At 47.0% G+C, this 24,607-nt stretch overlaps 1 protein-coding gene across 8 annotated transcripts in view; it reads right to left on the bottom strand.

Moving 5' to 3' along the window:
- Ralgps1 (Ral GEF with PH domain and SH3 binding motif 1) overlaps positions 1–24,607 on the bottom strand; it is a 230,102-nt gene that overhangs the window by 37,480 nt on the left and 168,015 nt on the right. For all 8 annotated transcript variants that reach the window (XM_085681335.2, XM_085681340.2, XM_085681341.2 and 5 more), the window contains 2 exons: positions 2,410–2,547; positions 423–516 (listed from right to left, as the gene is read on the bottom strand). In XM_085681335.2, coding sequence (XP_085537461.1) covers positions 423–516; positions 2,410–2,547 — 232 coding nt within the window. The remainder of the gene's footprint in view (positions 1–422; positions 517–2,409; positions 2,548–24,607) is intronic.

The raw sequence follows: 24,607 nt of genomic DNA, 5'->3' as shown, positions 1-24,607 counted from the left end.
ATCTGTTCACAGAGGCATAGAGATTGTGCCTGGGGCCCTTGACTAGAGCCAAATGGAAAGCCCTGCAAAGTTGAGAGACCCAGAGACTGGCTGTTTCATCCATCTGTGAAACAGGACCTTGGAGAACACTGTCCTGAGAATATGGCCAGCTGGCCATCTAGCCAGTGCCAAGAGTCCCTGTGAGAGGTGAAGCGTCAACCTTGCCCCACGCATGGCTGGAGTTCACAGGTGTTTCCCAGGCCACATGGGAAGGTGAGCACACCATCTCCCTGGATTGTGCGGCCCGAGAGGCTGGGGCAAAAGCAGGTATTGAGAGCTGTTTTGGTGGGGCATGGAAGCCCTGCAGGTCACTCCTGACCCCTCAGGCACAGCTAAGGACAGCAGCGGCAAGTGGGCCTGGGCTAGGGAGAACAGTGACTTACTTGTAGTTGTCATCCTCCACAAACTTCTGGAGCTCCTCAATGTAGCGTACAGACTTCAGGTACTTCTGCACGTGTGGTAGGGTAGTGAGGTGATCTGTGGAAGTGGGGACAAAACTCAGAGGCTTGACTCTTTCCCCCAGCCCAGAGAATGCCAACACAAGACACACCTGGCATCTTGAGGCTGCTTCACTGTCCTTGGGGCAGGTCGTGGAGGAGTGGTCAGGTTTGGGTTCTGCCCTATGGAAAGTGACCTTGAGCATTTGGCTGAGGGAGAGAAGCTAAGGCTGGGACAGGCTGGAGCCTTGGTCCCCAGAACAGAGCAGGATCACATGTCTGTGCCTCCAGCACATTTCCAGTGATGCTGGTGCACCGTCTCCTGTGTGCCACAAATGCAAGGCCACCCTAGCCAGTGCAGAAGTCCAACCCAGATGGCACGCTCTCTGCACCAGGTGACGGACAGCAGACATCTGTCTTGTGGAGGAAAAGGGCTGGTCCATCATATGATGGAGAGACAGCAGCAATATGCAAAAATCATGTCACCAAGAGATGGCAAGGCCAGGTTCTACTGCAGACTCTGAGGCCTGAGCCACACTGTCACCTCTGTCACTCTCCTCGGACCTGCACTGTCACTGCACTCCTCCTGAGAAGGGGGCAGACACAAAAGAAGAGAGGCTGGGGAGAGGGAAATGTCTTGAAGAGCAGCAGAGGCCATGACCTTCAGGTTCCGAGTCTGAGGTGCTGAGGGTCATTTCTGCTTCTCTAAGTCATCGGTGGTGCCATCATGTCTGAAATGAGGACAATGACATCTGCTCTCCAAGCTGATGGCAGCTGGCACAAGTCTAGAGCACAGTGACAAGAGTACACCTTCTCTGGGTTCTGGAAAATTCTGGCACCTGCTGAGGGTCAGGAACCGTGTATGGTCCTATTTTCACACGAGCAATGGAGAGGAGGAAGTGACTTTTCAGGATGCAGCCTGAGCCTTGCTCACTGGTGTGTACTCTGAGGTCTGAGTCTGCAGCCGCTCTGCTTGTCCGCAGACAACGCTGGGGTGTCTGAAGGCTCTAGGACACGCAGGCCCTAGCGTGCCCTGAGATGACATGACCTGTGGTCCTCCCGACCAGAGGTGGCCAGCTGTCTCCCACCCTGTGTACGACAGGTAGGACTGGCTTTTCTCACACCCCTCTGGTACACCCAGGCTTTTATTTCTTTATCCTGTTGTGAAAACTGGCAGCAGAGGCCAGTTTACAGCTCTGTTCTCCATTCTCCCAATCACTGCTGACTCCCTGCCTGGATCATTGTTCCTTCTCACAAACAACTGGGGTACCTGACTCACATTTAGGCTCCACACCAAGTTCTGGTCTTATATGAAATCCGTGTCCAGGTGGATGAGCCATTCGGCATTCTAACTTTTCAGGGACAGGAAGTCTCCAGTAAGCCTGTGTACTCCACGCACCTGGCATCATGCTCACCCTTTGCATTTGGAGCCTGGCCAGTTGCTTACCAAATCACTGCCCCATTCCATTCAGGCCCACAGTCAGATAACATGGCCTGGCCTACCTTTGTAAGACTGGTCAACAAACTACCCTTGGCAGCTTCTTTCTTGTCTCTGCTACCCTAGTGCAGAGCCTATGGGAGGACTCAGATGGAAGGGCCACAAATGGAAGGAATATGGTCCCAAATTTGCTTGAGAGTTATCTGGGAGCTTCCTACCAGGCTTTTCAAGGATAAATGACCCAGAGCCAGCCACACCTGGGATATGCCTCTCATTGAATGTACAAACAGCTCCCTGTGTAAGGAAATGACAGAGATATCTAGTTTGCAGAATCTGTGGAGATGCATAAAAGGCCAAGCCCATGTCTAAAGCTCAAGACAGTACCACAGGGAGCTCTGTGGGGGCTAACCTGACTTTTGGAGCTTTCTTGTGGCCAAAACGCTGGATCCAGATCAACAAGGCAAGCTCTCACAGTCCTAGTGGTGAGATACTAACCATAGCTGCAGGACACCTGCAAGTCAGCAATGATCCGGAGGATGTTGTTCATCTGGTTAGATCTTTGTTCATTTTCCATGATGCTGCCAGAGGCAGGGTATGCAGAATCAATGTAGATCAAATCCAGAAGGTAGATTCCTAGGATTAAAGGAGACACTGAGTTATGGTAGGGTGCATCACAAACCCTAGGGTTAAATAATTCTCCCTGCAAGAAGTTAGAAAGAGCAACTTGTGGAAATTGAACATACTAGTTGGACTTGAATTCTAATTCTGACTAACTCATTTTTCATGCTCAACTACATGTTAAACATTTGAGCAACAATCAAAATGGATGCTGGCAGATTGTAGCATGTCTAATTTGCATAGCTGTCAACAACAAGGTTTTGTGCCTATAATCCAAATGGGAAATAACAGGTGGCTATGCCTCCTTGTCATTAATAACTAACACTACACTGCCATGCCCAGGAAAACAACTTTTGTGATTTTTACTTATTTAAATATTTGTCTAACTTCTCCCGCACATATGCACACATACACACAATTATGAATTAGTGGAGGGAAAGAAGAAGTTAAGAATGAGCTATTTCTCTGTACAAAAACAAAACAAAAAAAACAATGTAGACAGAGATGTCTTCTGAGATGTTAACAGGAATAAGATGTAGTGCAAGACGAGGACTCCAATGGGCTACTGATAAGCTGGGGGTGGGCTCCAAGACAACCCACCTGGGTAAAAGGTGGAAAGCAGGGGCTGGCTCTGTGGGCTGAGCCTCTCCACAATTCTCAGCTGACTTGACACAGAGTCAGCTGATTATCTGGAAACATGAAAGAAAACTGGATGGCGTGTCCTTCCAGGAGAACGCCAGGAGCACTGACAATACTATACCCACCATACACGAGGGACTAGGCAGGAGCGGCAATGCAAAGCAGAACTGGAGACAGAAAAAAAATGATCACGGCAAAGAGAAACAACAGACATGGATGGAAACATACTTGATGGAGAAGATGCAGTGACTCCAAATTTCTATATGTGAAATAAAACCACATTTAAATACATAAAGCAAGAAACCACCAGGGATAAAAAGTGAATTTAAAAAATGCTACACAGAGAAACCCTGTATCAAAAAACAGCTACAGTCATCTGGGGGTGCTACAACCATAACTAGGAAGACTTGGCTTGCCTCTTCTGGATGTATGAATGCACATGTGCATACATATAAAGATGTATATATCCAGACATGCATAGATAACGTCATAACAAACCCAGCAAGCTTAGGTTTACTGTGCACATGCATATGTGGAGGATGTTTTCCCATGAGCACGCATGTAGTGTCCACAGTGTGACATCAGGGTGTCCTCTGTCCCTCTACACCTTATGATTTTAGACAGGTCTTGCACTGAATCTGGAACTTGCCATTTTGGCCGGACTCCAGGTGGAGGTACACAAACAGCACGCTGCCACACCAGGTTTGATTGGGCTCTGTTGTTCACATGGCTGCTCAGGGCTCCAGACTCAGGCCCTATGCTTTACCCAAGCAAGCACTTCACTCACAAAGCCATTTCCATAGTCTCTGTGAGGTTTTTCTTCCATAACTAAAGATACAGTTATTTTTATGTACAGAACACAGACATTGATTTACAAGGTATAAGGAAAGGCCAGTAAGTTCCAAAAACTCAATGCCATGTTCCCTGCATTCTTTGACTTTACTTGCTTCATCTAGGAGTGAAGTACAGAAAAAAATTCCAACCACTGGAAGTGCGCACACACAAGAAAATTCTAGGTTAAAAATAGATCTAAAGTTTAAAAAAAATCTGTCTGCATAGCTTTAACATAAACAGTACTCGTACAAAATACAGTGATCGCCAAAGCTTTCCACTTGAATTGGTCACCTCCAGGCACGTATCTGATGTCCTCCGTACCCATAACCCAGGATTTCAAGGCTCTCCCCTTGCTTTCAACGTTTCTGGGGCTGGAGATGGATAAGAGAGTGCACTGCTCTTGCAGAGGATCCAAGTTTGGCTCCCAGCACCCATGACAGGTAGGTCACGACTGCCTGTAACTCCCGGGGATTCAATATCTCTGGTTTCTGTGGATGCCTCCACACATGCTCATGTCCCAACATGTGCACACATACATCTAATTTAAAATAACAAAATAAATATTTGAAAAAAATGTAAGATTTCTACATTTAATGACTTTAAATCCTAAAGGGACCTTCATAATTAAAAAAATGACATTAGCTTTATAAAATTCAAGGTAACTGTATCAAAATGTTTGTGCACTAAATCCTGACCAATGTCAGCTATTACAAATGACAAATATAGTACTATATAGTTATATTTTACATGTACTGTATATATTTTTATATATTATATAATTGTGTTGTAAAGTGATATGTTTGAAAAAACAACAATGAGAACACTGTATTTCAAAAGTATGGTTCTGGTCAAAGTGTCCATCAGAGGAAAACTTGTAGCCTTAGGAGTTTATATTAATAGACTAAGTGTTGTTACAAACACAGACTCAGTCTGGTGCTTCACGTCTGAGTTTCATGTGGATGAACAAGCACTGGGCTAAGCCTCACATGTTCATTTCCTTTTCTTCTTCTTTTTTTCTTTTGTTTTTGTTTTGTTTGTTTTTTAGAGACAGGGTTTCACTGTGCAGCCCTGGCTGCCCTGGAACTTGCTCTGTAGACCAGGTTGGCCTCGAACTCACAGAGATCTGCCTGCCTCTGCCTCCCAAGTGCTGGGATTAAAGGCGTGCGCCACCATGCCAGGCACATGCTTATTTTCTTTTTTATCCTTCCAAATGCCCACTCTGTAAGGGAGGGAAAGGAAGCTCAGAGAGGATGTGAAATTGGTCTAAGGTCACACAGCTGGTAAATGATGGAGATGGGAATGGAACCTAGGCTTCCTCCTCCTGCCTTCCTTCCTTCCAAGTTTCCTGCCACCACAGAGGACCTTGAGTACTGGGTACCATGAGTCATTCGTCTGCTTTTAAAATAGCTTCACATTGTTCCGGGAAACCATTAAATCACAGAAGCATCTGCTGTCGCTCCTCACAGCAGCCATGTCTGTTTCCTTCCCTCCTGTTTTCCAGATTTTAATAATTAGGAATCATTTTCCTTGAATAGACATCCTAAGTGTAGAGGGTTTGAATTCACAGATTTATTCTTTCTCTTGAACTTTGTTTTTCCTCCTCTTTTTCAAAAAAATCTAACTCAGTTACCTCCCTGAGGATTCCATAATGGCAATCCTGAAAATCCCATTATGGCTGCAACCACAACAAAAAGCATCCCCCAGTGCTGTGTGGGGGTGGAGGGATGTGGGCCATGGGGTGAGGTGGTTCCAGATGCGCTGTGCAGGCTCCAGCTTGGCTGACTCAGAGGCTGGGCAGCAGCTTAGCCCAGGAACAGAGAAACTACAGAGCGGAGGTGGAGTGGGGTGGGGAGGGGAGAACGACACTGAGGTTTCCTAGGTCTACTGTGGAGCACCGGTACTTCCTTGACCGTCCCTTCTGGGAGAAGGAGACTGAAGAGATGACGGCTGCATAGGGTCTCCCCACTGCGTACTGGATCCCCACCAGCTCTGCCTGGCTGCAGCTCCCATAATTATTCTTCTGGCCTCCAAAGCACAGAGTGGCCCTTGCTCAGACAAAGTTCTACCTGGAGATTTCCTTGTGTTGCACCAAAAGGACAGTGTGACTCTGAGCCTCATTCCTGAGTAGTACTCCACAAACCAAGGCCAGAGGAGTTAGTTCAGCATACCCTGGGAAGAAGGGTGGGGGCTCATTAGGTGTAAGGCAGCCAGTCCTTGAGTCCCTTCTGCAAAAACACCCAGACTCTAGCACCTGCCTGCACCTCAGGCCCTGAGTATTTAGACTAAGGTCATGGTGGTGAGGACAGGATGAGTAAATGGGGAGACCTGAATCTTGTGAAGCCGAGATAGAACCTATAGCAATACATGACAATCTTGCATTCCCCCAAACACGGCTGCATTCCTGTGGTGCATTTCTGTGAACAGGGCACGAGTCCAGGGCAGACCTTTCTATGTTGTATTAGCTAATCACGAGAGATATTTCTACACCTAAAACACAAACCAAATGCTTGTTTGTGTCCCTTCACTCCTCATGACTGACTCTATCAGACCTCAAAGCCTGGGAGCAGATCTCCCCGCTCCTGGAGTGGGTCCCCAGGGCAGAACACATGTAGCTGCTTGGTGACTGTGAGAATGGAGGTGTGTTTATGGGACCCAGCCCATAGCCTCGCTTTGTAGCTGAGGAAAGACATCAACTCAAGAGAAGATCATGGGGGGGGGCAGGGGTGGCTGCGGCTGCAGGTCAGGTGGCAGAGTGCTTGCCTAGAATGCATGAAGCTCTACGTTTGATCCCCGATACCACATGAGGTGGACATGGTGGTACACACCTATAATCCCATCACTCTGAAGGTGGAGGCATAAGGATCAGGTATCCTTAGCTACTAAGTGAGTGTGAGGTAAGAGCAGCCTGAGTTTCATGGGACCCTGTCCAAAAAAAAAAAAAAAAAAGATGAGAGAAAAGAAAAAAAAGGAAGGAAAGAAAGAAAAAAGGGAAAAAGGCAATGGCTCATGTTTATTAAACACTTACTACGTCCCTGGTCCTAAACTCAGAGGTGTGGCCAGATTGTTGCTGTGTAAGGACAGTGTTTCCACCAGCAAACCACTGCCATCTCCTATAGACAAAGGAACAGAAGTCTGGAGAGGCCACATTGCTTTCCTGAGGTCACACAGTGGGAAAGGGACCAAGGCAGGATTCACATACAGCTCTGTCCGACTGCCATGTTAGTCTTTGTGTCACTGCGGCCAGCAGCATGCAGCACCTGGAAGCCAATGAGGCAGGATGGGGACACATAACAGCTGAACCAGGGGAGGGGCACTCACACTATGGCTCTCTCTTCCTTATTTCTACTTTGGGATTAACAGTCTCCAGACTGTGGCTACTCCCTCCTATTGCCCATATCAGGCTTGCCTGGGCACACGTCTCTGGTCTGCACGTCAGTAGCCCACCCAGACTTGGGGGCCCTGCCAACTCTACCACATAGTCCCACTAGGAGTAGCAGTGGGATGTCCATGGCAGGGATAGTCTGGCTACAACTGCCATAACCATGGATGGTAGGCACCCAGACACCAGCCGCATGGGACCACCCTGCAGCTGGACCAGTGCTGAGAGTCCATCTGGATTGGGACAGTACCGCTCCTGTTCCTATTTAGACAGTGATTGCAGCAGATGACACTGCTGTTGGCCCACCACCACAGACAGTAATTGGACCAGCCATTGGCTTGGCTGCCGTGGGGATGAGTGGTGCCAAGGGCCTGGGCTAGACTGTGAGGCACTGACACAGGGAGGGGACTTGAGTGATAGGAACAGCCACTGTCTTTCATGCAGGGAGGAGGGGGCTGCTGGTCTCAGGACCCTTCGCAACACCTCAGGACAGGGACTCTCACTGCCCACACTGTACATGTAAGAAGGAAAAAGAAGTGAACCGAGTTCCCACAGCTTGAGAGTAGATCACAGGGTAGGAATTCAGGCCTACCTTGATAGCAGTGCTAGGGCAGGGACTGGGAGGCATGGGCTGGCAAAAGGAAGAGAGTCCCAGTTTAAGCTGGGGGTGTAAGGAATGCAACTGTAGCCCATCACCTGAGGGCACCGTGGCCAGCCAGCATTATTCCACAACCATGCCCACTCACAAACCAGCCCTCTGTTGAGGCAAATGGTTCTCTAGACCTCATTTCTACCCTGTGCCACCTTTGTACCATGCCACCTGTGTACCCCTGATGAAGGAGATGTTTCCCCAGTGCACTGGGCTTAGAGATGGGCAGAGCCTTCTGCAAGCTGGGGGCTGGGAGTCCAGCTAAGCCAGGGCCCACAGCTGGCCCGGCTCCCCACAAGCCCAGGGACGACTCACTGCCCCCTTGTTCTCTCATCCCTGCCTTGTCTCACTTCCAGCCCGAGGCTGGTTTTGGTTTTTCTCACATGGCTATCTTTTCAATATGGAAAATTCTGCTGTGTCGAGGGGAAAAGAAACCTGCCCGGCATGAGAAGGCGCCACTTTTCCATATTACCGCTTTCTATGTTCTCTCTTTCAAAATCTGAGATGAAAGACTTTTTTCCATGCTCTTTTTGCTCTGCCTGAAAAGATGACTTTCAGAACTCAGAAATGAGGAGTTGGCACCGGGGCTATACTTGTGTGGTTGCACCCCATAACCATCCTGGTAAGTTCCAAATGAAACAACAGCGTGCCTGCTCATTAGACTTTGTGTGGTTTGGTTTGGTTGGTGTGTTAAGACATCACCAAGCAGACCCACTGTCTGCGGACAGCCCTGGCTCTCTGAGAAGTTGGATATGATTGTATTAATTAATGCCTGCCAATTAACATCCATCATGCAGAACGGGAACTTCAGAATAGATTTTTATTTAAAGAGTAAGTCTTATGGGAAGTTTGTGGCCTCTGACTGCCAGGAAGAAAAATGTTTCCCAGGCCTTCAGCAAGGGGCCTGAACTGGAAGTCACGTGTCAGGTGGGGAGAAGCCATGGTTTCCGGTCGAGCACGTGGTCTCATTAGTGTCTTTCTGTTTTGTGACTCATGATTGCAAAGGCACGTGGGTAAAATCCTGTAGCCTGGACAGAACTCTGAGGTCCAGGATATTTAAACCCCTCCAGACTTCCCTAGAAGAAAGGAGGACACAGACTCAGGCTCCTCACTCTGGACCTGAAGATCTACAGGTGTGAGGAGGCAGAAAGTGTCAGCAAAAATCCCCCAGTGGGCCATGGAGCACAGATGGGCCAGGGCGCAGACGGCAGTCAGAAGGTGAGGCACACATCTGTTTACTGTTATTAGCCTTGTTTTGCACTGGACACTGTGCTGTGTAAACTGTCTCACTTGGTCCTCCAATAACTTTATTGGCAAAAGAAAAGAAGCTGACATGTTGGTGTACCCAGCCCCCAAGTGTCCTTTGGGAGAAATCACACCTCCCACATCAGAACCATGTGGTTGGGGGTCTGGAGCAATTCCCTTCCCTCCTCTGCCCTGCGGGGGGAAACAAGTTTTATAAAATAACTGTGCTGAAGAAAAAGAAACTCACCAAATTTCTCAGAGAAGAAAGAAACAAAATCACAAACTGTCCACATGTGACTGAGAGAAAGGAGATATGGCTGTGAATGCTGACATCACACTTTAGATATAAGGGGACAACAGAGAAGAAAGACAAAACAAAAGGAGCACAAATAAAAACACAAGAGCAGAAATAATAACTTTAAAATTTAAATTACATCCATTTCTGTATGTGTGTGCATCTGTACACTATGATGTATATGAGGGATTCAGAAGACAGCTTGCAGAAGCAGGCTCTCACCTCCCACCACGGGGGCTGGAGATGGAGCGAGGTGATCAGCCTTGGCGGTAAGTGCCTTTCTTCACTTAGCTGTCTTGTTGGCCCGTAGATTTTTAAAATCAGAAGTGATAAATAAAGGTGAAGCTTAATTTTGAAAACAAAACAAAAGCTTGGTGGTGGTGGCTCAGTGTAGGGAGCTGCATAGTGCGGAGCCTTAAAGATGGCGCTGAGCTTTCTACCTCCCCGAAGGTGAGCGCTCCCTGGCACAAACAACTCCATATAAGGCTAAGGCTAGAGATCTGGCTTGCTTCCGTGTATCTGGACCTATCTGCATTCCCCACGTAGCATGCCAGGGTTGGCTACCCAGAAGGTATTTAAGCTATGGGCTGGTTTGCCCCGGGGCGAGAGGGTCAGAAGATTGTTCAAGGTTCTTGAAAAAACCACAGAAAGAAGAGTCGGGTGTGGCGTCTTCCTTGCTGGTCGAGGGGGTCACGACAGCTCAGGTCTTTAATTCCAGCACTTGGGAGGCAGAGGAAGGCGGATCTCTGTGAGTTTGAGGGCAGACAGCCAGGATACACAGAGAAATCCTGTCAAAAAGAAGAAGAAGAAGAAGAAGAAGAAGAAGAAGAAGAAGAAGAAGAAGAAGAAGAAGAAGAAGAAGAAGAAGAAGAAGAAGAAGAAGAAGAAGAAGCAGCAGCAGAAGCAGTCTAGTCTTTAATACGTATGATTGAAGGGGAAAATGAAGTTCAAAAGACTGATATATAATTAGGGATGAGAGGGGAATATGATTCCAAGTGTGGTGGAAGTTAAAATAGTTGCAATTCTTTTTAAAAGTGTTTTCTAAATATCCATGTTTTTAACCATGGGCCTGAGTTACTTTCAGTCGTGATCAGAAAAGGTCCTCTTTGCAGTGGGCAGGCATTACTGGAGAGATGTAGAATGTCAAAGGGCTGAAAACAACAGACTTCAAGATCAGCCCTCCCCCCATCTCTACCCTGAAGCAAAGGTTCAGGGCACATCACGGAAGAGGACAGAGAAGAGTTCTGTGACATGCTGTCTTCTGGACATAAGCAGCTATGGTCCATGAACTCACGGCGGCTGCAGTTGCCTGCACACGATCAAGCCAGCTAAGATCCTAGCACAGATAGGATGGATGCCCTCCAAGTTCCACACCACCCTGAGAAGCAGTGGGCAGTTGCTTGGGAGGGCGAATTGCTCTTTATTGAGGATGTAGTCACTGGTAGGTTTCCCATGCTCCACAGGATGGCCCACGCCACATACATGTGGACAGCACTATATGGAGTCAGTGGATTATTAAAAAAAAAAGTCAAATTGGAAGGGGCTGTATTGAAGCAAATAAGGGGTGGAACTGAAGGCAGGAAATGGAGTAGATATGATTATATTTCATTGTATATATGTATGAAACAATCAAAAATAAGGAAAAAACTTTAAAAAGTAGATGAAATGAATGCTTAATAGAAAAAGCTGTCTTCTCAAAATTGTGTCAAAAAGGGATAATAAACTTTTTGATAACCAAAAAAGAGAAAAATATTAACATTGAGAAAGTTACTATAGTTGAGAAGTATGACACCAACATGTTTCATAGCCTCAAGAGGAAACTGGACACTGTCTGAACAGTTCTGGAGCAAAAAGAAGGCAGAAGTACTCGCAGCCCTTGCTCAGAACTGGTATATCTGCTGTGGCAAAGCCTGACAGAGGTGGTATAAAAAGGAGCCACAGTGGCCACCCGAAGAATGAAAAGAGGTGGGCAGACAATGCTCCCCACATTCACAGACCGTCTAACAGAACCCCAAACACCAGGCACCAGAAGACCTTTTGGAGTTTTTGGTCAGGGTTGTCTAAGAGACTCCCAAAATATTATAGGCTACTGCTTTTGCCCTTGGTAGTCCCTCAGAGATGGAAGGTAAGTCCCCATTGCTGAAAACAACATGTACTTTGGACAAAGGGCCCAGAAGCCCCTGAGCTGGATCTGACTTGAAAGCTTCCTCCCCGAGGACTAGCTTTCCTGGTACCAGAAAGTGTCATACAAGCTTCTCAAGTAGGAAAGCAACCAACAGTTGCTTATGACACTTACGAACCACAGCAACGACCAGCATGGCATGATAATAGGGTGCAGTAGTGGACACATATACTGGGGGTAACCAACAGCTCTCTAGTTGGACTTAAGACCAGCTCAACAGGAAGAAAATCATGCCTGGTACTGGAAACCTAGTCAACTTCCCCAGGGCTAGTGAAGTCAAGGATCTTGGAGGAGAATCTACAAGCACCACTTTACTAAACCAGCACAATACCTAACTGCCTTCTAAATATTTATCCTTATACACACAGATAAGTGTAGTTCTCACCCTTTATCAAGGAAACTTCTCTTTGCAACAAATGGAGATCATTATAGAGAGCCATGACCAATCAAACCCAGAGTTGTAGAGCATAGTCCCAACACCTCCTATATCTAAGGCTCAGGGATCACTATGGAAGAGGGGGCAGAAAGACTGTAAGAGCCAGAGGATTATGGAGTTGCTATGAGGGTGTGTATCCATAAAGTCTTAGCCATATGGCTGTCTGAACAAGGACAGCACCAACAAACATGTTAACACGGAACTAGCAAGCTCAGGAAGCCTCAAATCCAGATAAGAACCATAGGGCAATAAGGCTGAGAGTGGGAGAGCCTCCCGAGGAGAGAGCGCCAGCTGGCTGTCCAAAGGTCCCAAACAGACACAGACAAGTAACAATGTAAGAGCTGAGCAGGGGCTGTGCTTATGCATTTACACACTTAAGTACACAAAATATTTGTATGCATACATATATGTGTAAACACATAAATATAACCTGTGCTCAGTTCATACAATGTTACTTGTATGTGTATGTTTTGAGGGTCGTGTGTGTGTTTATGTAACAATAGTTGAGGAAAAAGAGGCCATAAAATTGAGAGAGAAAAGCTGGGGAACATGATAGTGGCTGGAAGGAGGGAAGGAAGGAACGGAAGGGGAAAAGATATTATAGTATCAAAAAATAAAAATATTTTAAAAACCAATAAAAAGAGGGGCTGGGAGATAATTCAGTCAATAAATGTTTGCCATGAGAGTGAAAGAACCAGCTTAAAAACTGGGTGTAGCTGTGGACATCTAGAATTCCAGCGGGGGCGGGGCAGAGACGGGTGTAGCTCACCGGCCAGCCAGCCTAGCAGAGAAAAGCTTCTTCACATTCCAGGAGAGAGACCCTGTCTGAAAAATGAGGTAGAGAGCAACTGAGGAAGACACCTGATGATGACCTCTGACTACCATGCATGCCCACATACACATATACACATCCGCATGAATATGTCTCAACATACATGCAAAACAAAGTTTTTCCAAATAAGTTAATAAAATAATCAACATATAAAAAATAAGCCAGGCAATCTTACTGCATCATTTGATCTTGAAAGACGGTGAAACAATGTTGACAGCTTTAATATCGATTCCTAGTGATACACACTGTAAAGCAGACTTCTGGAGCTTGATGAGGGGTGAGAATTAGAAAATTCAACAGTACAGTTAATACTGAAGTCTGAGTGAGTACGGCAGAGTGTCCGCCACACATCAGCTGCACGGATCAATGGGACGAGACAGCATAAACGTGGAATGATGAAAGGTGCACACGGCACTGCCACTGTTCGTGCGTGCTGTGACCAGCTACCACACCAGCTGGACGACGAGACAGCTTAGGACAGCCAGCTGAAGCCCCATCAGCCCTGACAGAGCTAATGTCACAATGGACACCAGCACCATCCTCACATGCCAACAGTCACCATGTGGGAAATGTAACGGGAAAACAGCAGCAAAAAAAATACCAACCCCTGGAAGGAAACGCAGAAAGAAACTAGTACATCCACACACATAAACACTAGAGAAATTATACCACACTATTAAAATAAAATATGAGAAAATTTCCAGACTTATTTTCTGGAAGAATTATTCCAGACTTAATTCCAGAAGAATTATCCCTTCTTTGAATAATCCATTTTATTGACAGAAAGGTGGGGCTGGCAAGATGGCTCGGCGGGTAAGATGCTCGCTGCCAAGTCTGAGTACCTAAGCTCCATCACGAGAACCACATGCTCGAAGAGGAAAACAACTGCTGACAGGTGTCCTCTGACCTTCACGTGGGTCTGCACATACACTAGGAAGCCCATGTTTTCTCTATATCTTTTTTCTATATTCCTGTGGTTGACTTCTCAGGTGAGAACACAAAACTTTCAGGATTAAAATCAAAACTAACAAAGTAAAGCACTCTTAAGACCCACAAACGGTCAACGAGAAGAGGACAAGACACCGTGGAGTGCTCAGCCCTAAGTGGCATACTCATATCAGACTTCTCCTTCCAAGCTCAGAGACCATCTCAGAGAAGATGGCAGAAAGACTGCCAGAGCTACAGGCAGTGGATAACCACAATGAAACTGTTTTCGGACACGACAGAGTTGTCACACACATGAAGTTACAGGGGTTATAACAACACGCACAGAACCCTAGCAAGCTCAAGCAGAGAATCCTGGCATGGAGGGGGGAGGTGGACACAGTCCTATCCTAGCTGCAGAGTTATCAGCAACCGATGGCTGCTGAGGGTTGGGGAGTCAGGTGTTATGGTGGTGGGGCCCAGGTAGATCAACCGCATTGGACGGCTCCATATGCAAGAGTATTTATTTAGGCAGCAAAACCTAGATTTGATGGATAAAAAAGAGATAACAGAGTTGGGTGGGGAGGGAGGTGGGGGCGGATATGGGAGTAGCTGGACAAGGTGGCAAGGGAGGTAAAAACACACTGGGGGAAATTCTCAAAGAATGAGAGTATTTTACAAAGATTCTCAAGGATATAAAATAAGATGTAAATAAGTGATGAGATAAATAATATTGCTTAGATGAGAAGGCTCAGTTTCATCAGGTCAATGACTGCCTGGTTAATGTTCAACTGTCATGATTCTTAAGTTCCCCTTGAGTTACAGCAGAGCAGTTTTTAAAGCAGAGTGAGAGGAGGGTGTGTCCTCATTAATGCACATATTTTACAAAATCTGAAATGCATCCTAAAGTTCACCTGGAAGAGCAGACACTTTCTTCCCTCCCTCCTTCCTTCCTATCAATAAGAGAACAAGCATATTTTGGCATGTGATTTTTTTTTGAGCATCCTCAGCTCTTGGCTGAGGGCTTGGTCATCAGGGTTAGGATGGAAGACCACAGCCCTTTGCTGAGAGGTACCTCTTCATCTCCTTCTCCATCACCTGCATCTGGGCTATCCAACAACAACCCAGTCTGCACTCTGATCTTTCTCACTCACCCGATGACTTTCTATCCTCAATAGAGACTAAGGTTTTACTGCCCCTAGGACGCCCTGGGCTGCCTCTCCAGTCTCTCTAACCTCAATTAAGGCTGCCCCAGATGGACTACTGATCCACACACTCCCTCTCCCTCCTGTCTGTCCCTGTGCTCTTGGGTATACTGTTCCTTCTTCTGTCACAGCATGGAGGCCATGCTCATAGGTCAAGGCTCTGTGTTGGCTCTCCATTCTTCAGGCTCACCATCAGTCTGAGTAGGGCTCAGACAGTTGGGTCCAACTGGAGCCAGAGTTGAGGTTTTGTTTGCACACAGACAACTCTTCAATCTGACTCTAAACTTCTACTGCCTGGTGGAAGAGACAGAACAGCTGTCACTGCCAGGCACCCCCCCCCCCCCCCGCTCCACCATCACCCTGTTGGGGGCAGCGTTGGCCCTGTCATCTCCAAGCTGACTACCTCATTTCTCTGAGTGCTATAAAGAGTATCCAGAGGTGCAAAAGTCATCAAAAGGAAATGGAAGATGACTCCCAAAGTGAAAGTCTAGGAAACCTGCGTCTACACTGGGTAGGACGGATGTCACGTGCCAAGGAAAACACTCCCGAGCTTGTCTTTCCAGCGCTGGCTCCGAGATCTGCTACTGTGCACAGAAAGGCTCCCCAAACGTCCCAGGCCATCAGGATCCCAGCCAGAGAGTGAGCTCACAGACGGCTGTTTTAGTCGCCAAAGTATTTTCCATTTCCCCTAATATACTCAGATCTGTGGCCACTCAGTGCCTAGTCTTTAAGTACAGCAAAAATAACAAAGATGACAGCTTTATTCGTGACTCAATGGAGACTGAACCAATCCCATGTTCTGGGTCTCCGTCATCTATTTCCCTGCATTCTCTGGGAAATGAACGGCAGACTTTTGGAGGTCAAGGGAGATCCAAACTGATCCCTACTTTCTTAGAGCAAAGTCCCTCCGACCTCACAGCAGAAACATCCCCAGGCCTTCTTAGGCCTCTGCTCACCACTGGCTTACTTGCAGCTGGTAGGTTTAGGGATTCTGAGTGCCCATTTTTCTTCTCGGTGAAAGGACACATGTAGGTCCTCACCAGGAAGTTCTAGGAAAGCTACTTTTAGTGGCTGGAGGTACAGTTTGGCAGGGCCACCTCTGAGAGTACTGTGTACAAGAAGCTGCTACTCAAACAGGTCTGGCTCAGGCCTGGCTTGCTTCCCAGCCCATTCCTATGGGTAGAGTCTGCAACCCAACCAACAGAGGGCACCAGAAGAAACTAGTGTTCTGGCTGGTCTACCACTGGGCCACCACTGGCTAGGTCAGGCTGTGGACTGAAAGGTCCGACCATATCTGTCGTTCTGTATCAGAACTCAATTCACTTGTACAGTGGGCCCAAGACACTTGAACTCCTGGGCCCTGGACTCCTGGTCACTTTGTTGAAACCTGGCCTATTTCTTTGTCTATTTGTTCAGTACCAATTTACCCCACTCTACCTCCCCCCCCCCTTACAGCACGCTGCTGTCCCAGTAGGACTTGGTGTCAACACTGCTATCACTAGGATGCCCCTCGCTACACATCACAGGAGGTTTCGTGTGAGGACAGTGGCCACAGTGGTAGGGAAGCAGGGCTTCTGGCGAACTGGAAAAAGCCAAGAGCCTAAGGGTAAATGACAGATCACTGTGGAGAGAGCAAGTCGCAAGGACACAGCTCATTTGGGGATGCCCAGTGTCACCGGGCAAAGGTATTGGTGCTATAGATATTTACAGAGTGCCTCCTATATCCTAGACATGGGTGTGGCGCACCAGACAAGGCATGGCCCCTGATCCCAGCAACTTGATGAAGAGAAGCATTTGAAGCATAAAACATGAAAAATTAATATGCTAATATGATTAGAGGAGACAGAAAATGGATTAGTCGTGTCCTTGACATCGCAGCATGTGCTAAGGTACCCTTTCCTGCCTTAACTCTAGAGATGTTAGGTGGCCTGCTTCAGGTCACTGGTCACTTCGGATTCTAGTACAGGAACCTGGTGGTTGCAGTCATGTTGACACTCAGAGGTCCACACGCACACTTGGAGTGAAGGTGTGGGAGCACATGGTACATGCAGTCAAACTTTAGCATACTAACTTGGGCTTTAAAGGGGGATCATTTGGGCTTGTCCCTAGTCTCAGGGGCGCAGTAACAGTGGGCTGCCCAGCAGGAGCTGACCCAGGCTTGTGTGCGGCTTTGTGCTCCCTCTTCTTATGTGTATTTGCAGTTGCTATCAGCAGGAGAGGATGGGAGTGTGCCCAGAGGGAAACCCAAATGCCTACCTGCTGATAAACCTCAAAGCCCAACAGATTTCCCACATCTAAAGAAACCATCCATGGAAACTGAAAACCCAACAAAGGGCACATGGAAAAATCCCAGGAAGTCCCGGGCTGCAGCGAAACAAGGCTGGAGAAGCAGAGCGCATCCCTCCCCCAGACAGTTGGGTCCAGGTCTGGGACAGAGTGTTAGAGACAGGACACAGACAAGGCACAGATGAAACAGTACAGCTGTGAAATGGTAAAAGAACTAAAGAAAAGTTAAACCACAGCTAAGAACTAAGGCTCAGTGGCACAGTGCTTACCTAACATGCAGGAAGCTTGGGGGTGGATCCCTAGAATTGCAAAAACAAACAACCTCTAAACAACCAAAAAAAAACCCCAAAACAACAACAATAAAACAAAACAAAACAAAACAAAAACCCAACCTATGAATTAAAACAGCAGAGGCAACAGGAGCCTAGTGGTCAAGTGGGCACCGTGGGAACTGGCATGCTGGGTGTGGAAGGCAAACTTGGCAAGACACTCCAGTGCCAGGAGAGGAGAGAGAAGAAGCCTGTCCGAGGAAATGGACAGCAGACAGAGCACAGCCCTTCCCCAGAAGAACCCTACCCCTAGACATATCCTGGCTAAACATCTGAATTAAAATAAAATAAAGAAGTCCAGAGAAAAGGAAAAACCCAAAAACCATGAAGGTGACCCTTGGCCCTCCAAGCAAGTTTTGGGGCTCTCTTTGATCTGCTCCAGCGGAACCTCATACTCTACCAGATTGGCTGAGACATCAAATAGTCCATACTGATCCTTCCAGCTGTTTCCTGTGTGAGGCGAGAGCAGGAAGAACAGTTTACTTACAAAATGTTAGTACTTGTCGGGTGATACACCAATTGCTTAAGTTCTTTGGTTTATTTATATTTTTATTTGTTGGTTTTTTTCTTTTTAAGGCAGGGTCTCATATAGCCCAGGCTGTGTTACAGAGAGTGACCTTGAATTACTAGCACTCCTGCCTCCACACTTCAAGTCCTGGGATTACGTCCCTGTGCCACCATACCCAGCTTGACTTTTTAAAGAAGAAAAATATTTTTCCTTACTAATTGTGATGCTTAGGTATAAAGACCCAAAGAAGTGCTGCAAGATTTCCAATAGCATAAAATGTGGTCAATGCTCATTTTTTCCATATAAATTCTTGGAAGGGTTTTGTCATTGCAGACCAAGGCAGCTGATGTCAGCTTCTGAAGTCCCCATTAGTGGATCCCAACTGAGGTCCGCCGCCTGGTCAGAGGTCTGTGAAGGCTGGAAGGCTGCCCACACCACTGGGTCATAAAACAAGCACTTGGGAGCTTTGAAGATTGCATGGGACCTAGTGCTAATGGTAGACTCTGAGGACAAATACAGCTGCCATACAAGGCAGACCATTTCTGTGAAGGGCAGCTTCTGGTGGGGCAATGGTGCTTTGTGCCTACTTCATACATGTACAGCAAACATGGGAAGCAAGAGCTGTGCCTACGGCTGCCCACTCGCAACAGGCAGCATCTATAGAGGCTGACAACCATGGTGAGGGAAGAGTATTGGCTGTACAGGGCACTGAGCTGGAAAAACCACAGTTCACTTACAGCAGCCCCAAGAGAGTCAGGGCTCAAAGGAGGCTCCCATACCCAGAGAGCCGGGAGGAAGCACTGCTAAAGGCTAGCAGATGCTAGGGATGGTGATGATGGCCACTGAGCCTTGAGCTGAAACCCATGCATTATTGCACAGAGTCTTGATTCTTACAGTAGAGGAAAAGGAGGCACAGAGGGTCTAAGTTGCTTGTCTAAGGTTACACAGTGAGCGTGTGGCAGAATCAAGACTGTACCTTAGGTGTGATTCTGGAGTGTAAGCATTGTCCCACAAGTAGCCCTGTTTACTCTGCTCGTTCTCAGTAACCTTAGGATACCTCACTGGCCTCTGACCATGCTTGGACCGCAGGAACAGGAACAGAGGTAAGGTAGGCCTTCTCTCCTGCAAGGCAAGGATGAAATGAAGCATTGTGTGGACCTCCCCATCACTGCACAGCTCAGTAACGCTAGAGTGATGCTCTGACATCATTAATGGCAGGCCTAGGCTGCAGAGAATGGATGCACACCTTAGCTTCTGCTCCCACACTAAGTCCTCCCTTCTCCAGCCCCGTATCTCGTTATGTTCATAGGAAGGACCAACTGGGCCATGCCTGCCTGGACAGCAGCTTGCTCCTCCCTACCCCACCTCCTAGAGATGTACCAAAGCCAGGGCTGGGTCAAGCCCAGCAGTTCCAGGAAGGGGAAGTCCCTGTGGCTAGGAGCTCTCTATTCTTCAGGGTAGCACAAGCAGCAGGGAGACCTGAAATTGACCACGGTGACCAGAAGTAACTTCACCCTTTTGGCCATCAACTCACCTGTTCCCCACCTCCCTTCCCCCAACAGTATATTCTGAGCGGGAAATGAGATAATCCCAGTACACTGACAAGGTATCTGGCACACAGTACTTCATTCATTCATTAATGTATTAATTTTTTCATTCACCATGCAGTTGGCTGAACTAATCAGACTTCACTACATCTCTGCTGAGTTCTGTACCAGCTCAGACATAACAGTGTGGACCACTAGACACTGCCATTTCTGGTCTGTCACTGGTTGAACAACCATAACATAACTCATGTATTATTCCTCCCTTCCATGGAAACCTACAGCCAGGAGGGAGTTGGCCCCATAGGGTATACATAAAGACCCGTATGACAGGTCACAGCTGTTGCATAAGAACTAAAAATTCTTGTCTCTCAAGCAAAAGAAATTCTGTAAGCACCAAACCCGGGTGAGAACTGTTCAGCCTTTCACAAAATATGCTTATTCTTAAGATGGAGACTCTCAGAAAGTATCATACCACTAGCTACTGGGTTCTTAGGGGTTGTTTCTACGAGGTGGCTTGGGCAGTAACAGGCTGGTAATCAGTGTTTAAATGCACCATAGCACACCAGGGGTCTCTGTGCTCAGTGCTTACAAGATGAACATTTTAACCTTGCAAGGCTATTTTGAGAGTCAGGACTACTTTATGAAGGTTTTCAATAAATCTATAATAATGAGAAATGTAACAGCAACTATAGCAGCAGCAGCGGAAAGCATGAGTTAGCATCCTATTTCCCAAGGCTAAGAGCCTCTCCCTTCTTTAGTGAACAACTGTGTATTAAGGAGCCCACTGTATTCTCCAGGTCAGCATAGGCCCTGCTTCTGTAGGGCCCAGGGAGGTGTCGGTTAGTAAATAATGGCGTAGCATGGATCCTTATTTGACTAAACTGTGATGGTAAGAAGGGGAAACCCATGCCTTGTCCCAGTTATTACATAGATTTTCCAGATTAGGAAAGTTACATTGGGAAGTTATATAACATGCCGGAAACCACAAACCTGGCAAGTGGCAGAGCCAGGCCCCAGACCTCATTCAGGAGTCATTATACCTGTGATGGCATCAGAGTTCAAAAGCATTTACAGAGAGCCTGCGTCTCAGGCAAAGGTGGGCTTAGGAGGAGGATGCCTAAGCTTGGCTGGGGATGTAGAGCAATTCATAGAGTGCTTGCCTAGCATGCAAGAGACCCTGGATTCGATCTCCAGGACCCCAGAAAACAGGCATGGTGGTGCATGCCTATAACCCTAGAATTTTAGGAGATAGAAGATCAGAAGTTCACGGTCATCTTTGGCTACAAAGTGAGTATGAGATCAGCCTGGGACACACCAGACTCTACCTCAAAATAAAAGAGGCTGCCAGAGAGCAGGAAGACTTGCTTGCTCACTTATGGTCAACTCACCCTTGAAGCAGGAATTAAGAGTACTCTGCAGCCTTCAATAATAGGCAAATGAGTTTAGGAAAGTCACTGCTCATTTGTGGGGGAAACTCCAATAGGATGCCTTGGAAGAAGTCTGGGTGCCAGATGTGGGGTATCACAGGACCTGGTGGGTTAGTGTGCCTCCTGGCTCTCAGGTCAGCTTTGTGGTCTGTGAAATTGAGAGGCTGCCAGGAGACCACACAGGCAAAGCACTTTATTAGTGTTGGGTGTGGAGCAGGTGTCTTGCTGCAGACTCGGAGGTCCATCTCCAGCAAAGCAGATTTATGGGTAGAAGCAGAAACCATCCAGAGTTTAAGATTTAACTTGTGTTCTTTCGGTATCACTCTTTCTGCTTCCCTTCGTGCCACCTGCATTGCTGTGCCCTTTAAAAGCATTCTTAGATTATTTTATGTGGCTGGTGCCCACGGAGGTCAAAAGAGAAAGCTGGATCCCCCGGAACTGGAGTTACAGATGGTTGAGTCACCATGTGTGTGCTGGAAACCAAACCTGGTCCTCTGTAAGAGTAAGAAGTTGTTTGTTTGGTTTGGTTTAGGTTTTTCAAGACAGTTTCTCTGTGTACAGTCCTAGCTGTTCTGGAACTAGCTCTTGTGAACCAGGCTGGCCTGGAACTCACTCAGCCTGCCTCTGCCCACCCTACCCCCAGTGCTGAGATTAAAGGTGAGCACCACTATGGCCCAGCTCATTATTGTATTCTTAATGGAGGCCAAACACACGCGCCATAAAACTCACCACTGGCGGCATTTAGTACATTCTAAGTGCTGGGTATTTCATGCTTCAGACACGATGAATGGGGCTCCCATGAGCAAATTGTTTGTGTTTTTGTTGAAACACTGAGTTTTTATTCTTTGGGGTATAAACCCAAAAGAAGTGTTGCCTCGGCTACTACTGTCCTAGTTTTTCTTTGTAAAATTGCGGATTTGACATGATAATCACATTAAGAAATCAGTTATCAAAGTAAGAGAGCTTGTAACATCACCTAAAACCACCAGGACGAGAGTTGTGACGGTGTACACCCTGGGAAGTTCAGCGTGGGTGTTCATGTGGGATCCCGCTGAGCTGAGGCTACCTGAAGGTCAAAAGCTCTTTTGAGAGGGAGGGGGCAACTTGCAGTAACAAGAATATGAGGCATGCAGGAGGACAGATACATAGAGGTGGTATGGAAGGAGTAAACTCCTGTCCCAGTATCCATAACTTGGGAGGCACCTGGGGCTAGCCTCAGGAAAAACCTTCCCCAGTCCAATTCATCTTGGTGTTCAAGAGCCAACTCTGGGAGGACTGAAGAGGCAGGGGACTGTCTCCAGCAGCAATCTCACCCCCTGCTTGGAGATCTCTGTCTTGATAATTAGGGAGTGCCCAGAAAGAAGAGTGCTGGTTTTGGTGGGGACTCTTCTATCTCTGCCTTAAATCGTACATCATGTATTAACTCTGATGGCTACTAGAATTCAAATGAGACATCAACACTCTCCCAGAGTCGGAGTCTGCATTCATTGCTGGAACTACCTGGACCAATAAGAGATGTCGCCAAATGTATTTATTTAAACATATTTCAACTGTCTTTCTCTTAAAATGCCTTGTAGTAGCTTCCACCTAAACAAGGAAGAATGTCCATCATCTTAGGGTTCAGATCTGGCGGTGCCAATGGCATCATGATATGTGGCCAAGGAGGAACAGCGTAGCAACTCTGAGCAGAGAAAGGGACAGAGAGATGAAAATGGAAAAATGTAACCCGCCATGTAAAAGCCATTACATCATTAACTGAAAACCAGCCCAATGCAGAGAGCTAGGGTAGCTGTGGTGAAATGGGAAACCCAAATACAGCTGACAGCAGTGTGAGTGGGTGAGACCTTTGGGGAAAGTTCTAGGGCTTCCAAAGCCAGAAAAACATCATTATCTTTTGACTAAGTAATCCCATTCCTTGGAACTTATTCCGAGGAAATCATTCTAAAAAGAGATGTGGGGGTAAAGTGGGGAGAGGAAAACATTTTAGACACAAAGGTAATTTAATGCAGGAAAATTTACCAACAACAAAAAACAAAAAGAAACTGGAGATGTTCTGATGTCCAAAGCAAAGAAGATTAAAGCACACTGGGGAAGGTGGGACACCAGGTTCCAGGACGGTAGAATTTTCCATGCTTTAAAACTTTATAGCACTGGTGCACAGCTGCTCGTGCATCTACAAACTGTATTCATCTTTAAGATGAACTTGTTTGTAGTCATTGATATTTACAGTCCAGACATAAGCCTAATTCTCAACAGGTGACAATGCACATCTCCATGTACACTCACATATGTTCACCATTCATACATACATACACACAAACACACACACACACACACACACACACACACACACACACACACACACTCACATGCACCATGCTTACAAAGAGCCTAAAAGCTCTAAAGAACCATAGTTTTCTCCCTGAACACCACGGATGAAACACCCCTGTGATCTGTTAGTGAACTGGCTGACTGTCACATCCCTTAACCACCTGTGGCCTACAGTAACTCCTGGATGTGCAGATGGACCCCAGCTGACCCTCTAGAACACCAAGCAGTGCCCTTCTGGCACTCCCTCATTCCAGATATGCTCCCTTCCCATGTGTTTTAGAAGCCCCATCTCCCGAACAGTTAAGAGGTTCCACTGAGCCTGGCTCTGAGCCCCCCATCCCACCCCGCCAATGCCCCAGGTTGGATCTTGGTGGTATGTGGCTCTCAGTGGTAATGCTGTACAGGAGATGATTACCAACTCTTCTGGACACTTTGACCTTACACTCAGAGCTTGGGATCCATGTACCCAGGCTGGTCAGTCAGGACAGCTCAGTCTGCCTACTCTGCACCCCCTTCCATGTAATGGGGGTTTCATCTTTTGCTCTCCACCAGGAACACCCCAGCCCCTGTCAGCTTGACTCCTGACTCTCCCTAAGCTGACAGTACTAAGAGATCCAAGAGGGAAGGTCTGTGGCTTGTGTGTACCAGGCTGTCTCAGGCAAACTGCTAATGCTGAGAGTGGCTCCAAGCTGGACTTCACAAGCAACTTGACAAATACCAGGCACTAGAGTAGGCTCTGATTTTGCACCAAATGACGAATTTGAATGAACAGCTTCTCTTTACGTTACTTGTAAGGTAAACATGGTGAAATTTTTGTTAGATTTTCTAAATTTAAAATATCTTTAGGACTGCCAAGATGTCTCAGTGGGTAATAAACTTGCCACATGGGCCTAACTACCTAAGTTTAATCCCCAGAACCCACAGAGGTTTGGAAGGACAGACCTGATACCACAAAGTTGTCCTCTGACATTGCGTGCTTTCTATAGGTACTCGTGTCCTCCCATAAGGAAAAAAATATTAAAAACAA

Source organism: Myodes glareolus, chromosome 21 (assembly GCF_982192425.1).
Source record: "Myodes glareolus chromosome 21, mMyoGla1.1, whole genome shotgun sequence".
NCBI classification, from domain to species: domain Eukaryota; kingdom Metazoa; phylum Chordata; class Mammalia; order Rodentia; family Cricetidae; genus Myodes; species Myodes glareolus.
The sequence above is the reverse complement of the archived record's forward strand: the minus strand, read 5'-3'. Positions and strand labels throughout refer to the sequence as shown.